Source organism: Triticum aestivum, chromosome 7D, assembly GCF_018294505.1.
Source record: "Triticum aestivum cultivar Chinese Spring chromosome 7D, IWGSC CS RefSeq v2.1, whole genome shotgun sequence".
NCBI lineage: Eukaryota > Viridiplantae > Streptophyta > Magnoliopsida > Poales > Poaceae > Triticum > Triticum aestivum.
The window spans coordinates 76,676,639-76,685,421 of NC_057814.1; the positions used below are offsets into that span (position 1 = coordinate 76,676,639).

General features: G+C 47.6%; 1 protein-coding gene across 5 annotated transcripts in view; it reads right to left on the reverse strand.

Annotated features, from left to right (window-relative positions):
• Positions 1–8,783, reverse strand: part of LOC123166144 (MADS-box transcription factor 5) — a 17,983-nt gene that overhangs the window by 1,374 nt on the left and 7,826 nt on the right. For 2 of the 5 annotated variants that reach the window (XM_044583913.1, XM_044583911.1), the window contains exons 2-6: positions 2,875–2,950; positions 1,050–1,111; positions 624–723; positions 410–451; positions 271–312 (exon numbers count right to left, since the gene is read on the reverse strand). In XM_044583913.1, coding sequence (XP_044439848.1) covers positions 271–312; positions 410–451; positions 624–723; positions 1,050–1,111; positions 2,875–2,950 — 322 coding nt within the window. Of the gene's footprint in view, positions 1–270; positions 313–376; positions 452–623; positions 724–1,049; positions 1,112–2,874; positions 2,951–8,783 lie in introns of all 5 variants that reach the window. The other 3 variants (XM_044583914.1, XM_044583912.1, XM_044583915.1) reach the window with 2 other exon arrangements.

The following is an 8,783-nucleotide window of genomic DNA, read 5'->3' on the forward strand; positions in this document are numbered from 1 at the left end:
AACTAGATGATTGACTGGAATAACCAAATCAATACGACGTCGGCTAGTGCTAACTTTCCCTTCATATATATGTTTTTTTATCATTGAGGCTTCCACATACTATGTATAGAACTGCTAATAAGCATGTCAATCCAAATGAGGATTAACCAAAAGAGTATGTGTATAAATGGCACATTCAGGCTAGCTAAACCAATGCTGGAAATAAAATAAAATGATCAAAGACCATGACAGAAAAGATGAGGTTTTATCACTCATATTAATGCATTGTACCTTCTTTCGTAAGTCTTTATTAACATCTTGCAGTTTTTGTTCCTGGACAAATTAGTAATTAGTAATTCTAGGGCCTAGATGCTGAAAGATACATATAGACCAAAACCTGAAGGCTGAACAATAAAGACACATGTGTAACCTTGCGCTTGAGCTCCAAGAGCTGATCAAATGACTGCTGGCTCTGTACAAGTGTACACAGAAATAGCTGGTCAGCATTACATTTTACATCTTAAATAAATCTGATCTCAAACATTTTTATATGTTACAGCATGCATCTGAACCTACTACTTGAGAAGTACATATATGGAAATGTGATCACCAATTAAATAACTTGACTACGACGAAGTATGTACCTTTGTCGCCCTGATATGTTTGAGAGAGATCTCAACGTGGTTCTCCAGTTGCTCAAGTTCCTTCATGTTAAGTGGGCCCAAGTCCTCGCCTAGAAGATTTCTGCACAAGATCAGTAATTTTAGGCACTTTGTGGTGTTGGAGCTGCATCTCACAGCTCCTCTCTTCTCTCTACAATCTCTCTATCTTGTTGGCTCAACCGCACAACACATGCATACATAGTCCACTGATCATTCCAAGCTCTATCCAATTCGTAAACTCTCTCTATGCATGCATGCCAACTCCATGTCACCTATGATGCACCCTGGCAGACTTATAGGCACTGACTCAACTCTAAACTGCGTGACAAGATAAAATATCTAACACCTAATCAAAGATCCATATGATATTTCCAACATTTTCTTCACAGTTGGCTTGGGACTACATACCTCTGAGTTGTCTGTAGGAACTCAACTCTTTGCTTTAGCTTTAAATACTCCTGGTAACCGCTCTAGTTTGAATAAGAGAATTAACAGTCCACTGATTAATCAAGTGAAATCATGAATAATACAGAACAGCATTATGCACAAACCATAGATATGTACGTTTGTTTACAAGGTAATACCAAATTAATCTTACTAGAATACATGGCATACTAATATATAATACTCCCTCCGTCCCATAATGTAGGACGTGTTTGCAAGCTAGCTTGAAAAAATGTCCTATATTATGGGACGGAGGGAGTAGTTTTTACATCACACTGAAACTAGAGGATAAGTCCTCTCCAGTGTTAATTAGTTATTGTCATGTCTGATGTCGTGGCATATTATGTCTTATTTGAAGAAAGAGATATTAAATCTATCCAGTGCATATGTTCAGAAAGTTTCATTTGATTCCGTTGAATACTTGCTGCTACTCAGAAGCAGTTGATGGAGCTCTTATATTTAGAGATTTTTTACGGTACATCATTACTAGGTTGATCGAATGGTTGATATAGATCGGTACAGAATTTGCCTTAGGGACAGATTGGTAATTTCTGTCAGGGATTTGTCATTTCGTTTAATCCTAATGAATCAAATTAATAAAATGAAGTAGGCCCCTCCATGCATTCTCCACGCCGTGTGCTGCCCCAGGTCCTTGGCCATCCCGACGCCTCTGCTGCCAGGTCGCCCGTGCATGCCCAAGGACGGGCAACGCCCCTGCTCAGCCCCCACAACTGATGGCGCCGTCGTCTACACGGCCGTGTAGATCTAGATCAAGGTCAGCAGCTCCGCAGGTTCTCCATTTTTGCCGGCTGCCGGCACATTGCTGAAACCGATTGTCAAGCCAGTAGTAAGCTGTGTCTCCTAAGGCTGCTATGCTTAGGTTTGCTGCAGCACCGTTGAAGTTAATCAGGATTTAGGTTTGCTGGAAGCAATCAAGATCTAGCTGTCCCGTTCGATACGTACGTGCTTGTGCATTAGAGAATCGATCAATAGCTCGTGTGCGCGCGCGTGTCGTCGGGTCAAATACATCCAGAAGCTAGCTTCGGCTAGCCAGCCTATGCAGCGCCGCAGCGTTGGCCAAGAGCACCGGCGAGTAACGGCATCAGGCAAGTGAGATAACAAACACCTCCTGGTGGCCCAGGAACGTGTGCGCCGGTCGGCGGTGAAGACCTTGCCCATGAGCTCGAGCGGCAGGTTGATCCGGAAACGCGGACGTGCTGCCATGGAGGACGGCGCCCAGCGGGTCATAGACTGCCGGAGCGATAAAGAATGAGGAATAATAACATCCAACTGTCCCAAAATACCCCTTAAGCTGGCGTATACTACCCGAACTCTGCTCTAGTATTGCGGCATCTGGGCCATTCAATCACAAAAATAAACGGTCCAAATTAATTTTACTTGATGTACCGTAAAAGGACTCTATATTTGTTGTAATTTTGTGTTGGTAGCTTACCAAGCTAGCCGCTTGGTGATGGAGCTCTTATATTACACCCTACACTAGAGATTACTGACAATTTACATCCAAAGATCCAATTTTGAGTTATTAATTGTGTTATCTCTATTGATGCTTGATTAGCCATGGCCTGTGAATTTACATTAAGAACATTAATGCATTCACCAAATTGCCATAATCTGATCCTGAACCTAAGGCCTATCCAAGACTATCAATTCACAAAATGTGTGACATGCCCTATATATTTATAGATAGAAACACTGCGCTAGTGTCTTGTACATGCTGTTTGGGTTTGCAATTGAAATGCATATGAAGCAACAGTGTTGAAAAGGTTACTAGTTCGGGTTCCGGAGTTGCAGTTGCCTCGGAGTTGAAGTTACAGCTGCGGTACCGCTCTAGGGTCTTGTACATGCTGTTGAACAACAAGAAAAATGGATTATATAGACAAGGTTTTGAAAGTAGAGAAATCATGAAATATGCCTTAACCTAATAAACGCAAGAGACTATTTCTATAGACTGAAGGATTTCATTACATTGTAGTGTGACACCACCAAACGAATAGGACATTTTAGATCGTTTAATTTCTAAGCCACCAAGTTGCTCAAACAATTGTATGCAACTGTAGATCCCCTTTGGATTGAAGGGCTTAAGAATTTGTAGGATTTTAATCCATAGGAATTTTCCCTATAGAGGTCCTTTAAATCGAAGTAATCAGACCCCTAAGGCCCTAACAACATTCATTTTTCATGCCCCTACCTAACATTTTAAAATTTTAAATTTTCATTCTTCATGCATGCCCCATTCTAACATTTAAAATTAACATAAAAAAACACTTCAAGTATCCAAAGGGCCATCCACATCTGCAAATCCCCATGCCTTGGTTTCAGAAATCCTACATTAGCCTATTCCTGCTTTTTTTTATCTTACAGTACACTGTTCCAAAGTGGCCTAGGTCTAGAAGTGTGCAACCTAATTAATATGCAGCTAGCTGCCTGATTTTCCTTAGATAAAGAATCAATATTTAGGATCACCGAGTTAGAAATAGAGCCCTCATTCCAAACACGCCCACACTGTAAATATTGCAACCTATCTTTCATTAACGAATAGATGACCGATTCTTTGAAAATTTAAAGACATGGAACAATTTTAATTGAGAAAATTAGGATATTACATTGGGCACATCACATTGTCGGTACGCAAGAAATGCATGGCAGCTATAGCATAACGTGCCCTCTAATGCGGTTTGATCGAATTTGTAGAAGCCAGTTTTTATTCAGTGCACACTGTAGAAACATATAATACTACATATGTCCTCAGTTGTTCCTCTCCAAAAGAATAAACATGTTCTCAATTATTACCGAGAGAACCGGAACATTTTCTCGTAAACATGAAACTCTTTTCAACTAAATTTCTCGCTACCTGCTCCACTAATTTGTTTCGCGAGTACATGCTATTCTAGAAAGAAAGAAAAACGCCGGTAAGTTTGTGCAGCCTTGTGTACTACTCCCTACTTCCACAAATACTCCTATAGATGTTTTGAAAATTTCAATATGCATTAAATACGGACTGAAATGAATGAACAAACATACTAAAACGCGTCTATATACATCTGATTTAGGAAAAAAGTTAGAACATCTTATAACAAAAGCGACAGAGGAAGTAACTAGGATATAAAAGAAAACTATCCACATTTGCAAGGTGGAAGAAAAAAACATGTTCAGATCGATCATGCCATCAAGCCATTCAAAAAGAGAAAAATACTTGCATACGCTTGTGACGTGATGACGTGATTAAGGGCATCTCTAACGACAACCCGCAAATTTTCTCCCGCGTCCGTCGACAAGGGGGATCAGTCCGCGGACACGGATGTGAGAAGACGTCATTCAACCGTAGCCGCATACATTTTGACAACAACTCAAACTAACCGGTTGAAATTCAATCAAACACGACCGGATTTCATATAAACACGGTCAGATTTCATATAAACATGATGGATCTCATTTAAACTTGACGGATTTCATCTATACATTCGAATTTCATTACATTTACATCAACTAAGCAAAGCTCGTCCGGCTAGGTCTAAATGGTCGCGGGCGCCCGTTTCCCATGTCCGGCCATGAACCAAGAGAACTGATGCGCGGCGGGTCTCCAACATTGTCCCCATGACCGGCAACGGTAAACCCCGAAGGTATATGCATCAGAGCAAAGGACGACTTGCTTCCCCACCGTTCATCAAAGTGGAGCCGCCGCTAGATGCTTCAGTCGGAGGGGAAGGGTCCCTAGCTGCATGGACCATGGTTGGTTTTTAGGTAAGGGGATAACGGTGGCCTACGAGAGGGAAAGACTCCGGCTGTGTACGTCGGCGGTGCCTCGGCGGTGGCCTTCATGGGACCCGAGCGGTGGCGGCCTCCCGTGTTCTACTTCTCCTCGATGACACGCTGGCTACCGACTCATCGACCTCCGCGCACCCGGCTTCTGTCTCCGCCTGCATGGGGCGGTCGCAGGCACGGGAGGTGCGGTCACAAACACGGGAGCCGCGGGACGACGCGGCATTGTCGACGAGGCGTTGATGCCTGTGCCGCCGTGCTCCCCTCCGTGCTGGCGTGGAGCAACTCGCCACTCTTCCTCGAGCTGGCCTGGAGCAACGAGTTGCGGAACCACACGCCTGCTTGGGGCCGCGGCAACTGGCCCCGTCGGGCTGCGTGAGGGAGGTGAAGCAGCGAGCTGTCTCGCTCATATCCGGCGGGCTCGGTGGGCCACCCTGCCGACTTGTATGCCGGAGAACTGCTCTTCGAAAGTCATCGGAAGAGTGAAGAAAATGGTGGAGGAGGAGACGGGGGAGCGGCGGAGGGGTGTGATTCTTGCCCGATGTCTCGCCTCGTGTAAATAGAGGGCGGACGGGAGGAGCTCGGCCAAGATTGCGTTTAATGCCGGCAAGCTTATGAATGGACATGTGGCCGGAGTAAGTTTCTCGGCTTCCATGCGGGTTTAATGGAGGTGTTTGAATGCGGCGAGGAGGCGTGTTCAGCCAGGCGTGCAGCGGGCGGTGCCCTCGACCGGCACGCCGCTTCAATGGCAGAGGCAGTGAGAGGTCGCGTCCACCCTGAGCCGCCTTCAATATGGAGCGGCACGCTCTACAGCGGCATGAATGCGTGCAAGTGGCGTCGGGTGGGAAGAGCGCACGGGAGGGGGAGGGGTCTTTGGTGGGCCAGGGCGGTCAGAAACGGGCTTGGAAGAGGTCCGGACTCCCGCAAACCTCCCCCATGTTTGTCTCCCGTTTGCGGGAGAAATTGCGTCCGGACCGCCCCGAGGACCGATACAGGACCGCATTGGATGGCTTCCGCGGTCTGGACGGTTGCCTGAGGTTTGGGGGTTAACGTTGGAGATGCCCTAAGAACATCTACAGTTGGACTTGGCAAATTCGACCCTTCAAATACCCGCGGACACGCCCGGGCGCGTCCGCGGACAGTGACCGGTCACTCAAATAATGTATTCCACATTCGGATACCTCAAATTAGAAACCTCAAATCCATATTATTACATGCAACGTAGCGATCTTTGAGCGGAGCTCGTCTGGCTCCGCCGTCCCCATGTCAGACAGCTAGCTCCGCTCCCCAGAGTGTTGGTCCGCTCGTCGGCAAGGTAGAGTAGTCCATGCGACACGAGCCGGCTCACGGGACTCAAGGTGCTGCCGTCTCCCATGCCCTACTCTTCCTCGCCAGAGCCTGGAACCTAAACGGTGCTGGTGGACGTCACATTGATGATGGATCTGTCCTGGGACGAGCCAGCGACATGCACCACGACGCGGTTGCGACACCCGGACTGCTGCACCATACAGGGCGCCGGAGAATGCGACTCCGCCGCGCCGATGTCCACTGCCGCAAGGGCTGCCGCCGCCTCCCGCGCCCACTGCCTTGCACAGCGGGCACACCATGCCATGTTTTCGTCGGACGATGCCCATGGTGCGTCCGGATGCTCAACGCGCTAATGGAGGGGTTGTGCATCCGCTACCGCGTTCAGATGCCGGACCGCACCGCCTCCAGTGAGGCAGTGACAGAACACCTAGTGCCAGATCAATGCTCCATTTGGGCGAACGCAATGGAATCCCGACGGAAAGAGTCTGAGCGCTACCGTGCATGGGCCTCCTCTGGGGACCAGCGGAGCGCAAACCGGATGACCATCTCCTCCTCGGGGCCGCGTAGGATGAGCTCGGGGTCGACGAATCTGGATGTGAAGGACTCGGATCCGTTGCCCGCCATGCCGAAGACCGTCGGACGTGGGCTTGGGTGGCGGAGGGGAGTGGAGTGAAGCGGCTACAGTTTGGTCCATCGAACGGATGGGGTGGAATATATGTGGGATCGGGTGGGCCAGCGTGGGCCGGGGATGACGTGACGGACGTGTCCGGGCACCCCTATATCCGCCCCATATTTGGGTTGGATACGAGGGGTGCCGGTCAGCCCAGGCGTTTGAGGCCTATTTAAGACACCCATCTCGGTCAAAATTTCTTGACCGATCAGTGACCGGGTGGCCCGCCCCAGCATTTCAGGCGGGTTTGAGGCGCCCAGCTGTAGATGCTCTAAGAGAAACTTCAATGCGCCAACCCAAACGAACATGTGCTTTGTCCGCTTTTTGTCCATTTTCGCCCTCGGGGCCGGCTTGCCGTGGTTTTTCAAACAAAATACAAACATTTTACATAGTTTCACAACCAAAAAAATACATCATAGTTCATAAGCCAAATAAATATATCATACTCTACAAGCCAAAAATTTAAATTGTCTCAAATACATTTAAAAAAAGATACATCTATTGGTTGGCAACATGAGCCCACATAGTGCTCAACCAAATCATTTTGCAGCTGAATGTGAGTTTTCAAATCACGCATTTGATGATGAAATTGGCTGAACTATGCAAACGTTGTCGCTCCTCCATGCTTAGGCACAACATTTTCACCATGAAACTGAAACCCTTGGTCATAGATACATTCCGGGCGCTCATCCTCGACGATCATATTGTACATGATCACACAAGCAGTCATCACCTCCCACAACTTCTTGGTGCTCCAAATTCTAGCAAGATATTGAACGATGCCCATCGAGATTGCAGAACACCAAAGGCACGATCCACATCCTTCCTAGCACTCTCTTGCTCTTGTGCAAATCTCTTCCTCTTCTCTCCTACTGGGTTAGAGATTGTCTTCACAAGAGTAGTCCACTAAGGGTAGATACTGTCAGCTAGGTAGTATCCTTTGTTGTAGTTGTGGCCATTGATGTTAACATTCACCTCCGGCCAGTTTCCTTCAGCAAGCCTTGCAAACACATGAGAGTGTTGAAGCACGTTGATATCATTGCGAGATCCGGCCATGCCGAAGAAAGAGTGCCAAATCCAGAGATCTTGTGAAGCTACGGCCTCGAGTATGACTGTGCAAGCTTTGACATGGCCCCTATCCTTCCCCTGCCAAGCAGAGGGCAGTTATTCCACTCCAAGTGCATACAGTCTTTGCTACCAAGCATCCCCGGGAAGGCCCTGCTGGCATTTGTCACCAACAAGCGGGATGTATCTGCAACATTTGGCTCTCTCAAGTACTCAGGGCCAAACACTGCTATAACAGCCTTGTAGAACCTATACATGGAGTCTAGGCATGTGGACTTACTCATACGGACATATTCATCAATGAGATCACCGAGAACTCCGTATGCAAGCATCCAGATAGCTGCAGTGCATTTCTGATAAGAGGAGAAGCCAATCTTTCCAAGGGCATCCTCCTTGCACTCGAAATACTTATCGTATCCGACCATCCCCTCCCGAATACGGTTGAAAACATGTCTAGCCATACGAAAACGACGCCGGAATAGGTGATGTTTGAAGAGCGGGTTGGGTGTCTCGAAGTAGTCCTTCCAAAGAAGCAAATGACCACTCTCTTTGTTGCGATTCAACGCCTGAGTGTGCCCTGGGATCGAGCCCCGGAACAACGGCCGCCGTTTACTTAAGTGGCCATGGACGACCAACACAGCAGCCACCATATCCTCATTGTCGGATGAGGAATCATCCGAGTCACAAATGAAATTGTGGAAAAAGAACTCGTGGGCGGAGTCCATTTGTACCTTGCGGGCAAACCGTCGAACAAATTACAGGAGTCGTCGAAGAAGCAGGCCAGCGAAGAGCCGCGTACCTCCCCTTGACCAGGTAGCTGGCCTCACGGCATCCGACGAGCGTGGCGGCGTTAAACGAGTGTGGCGGTGTCGTTG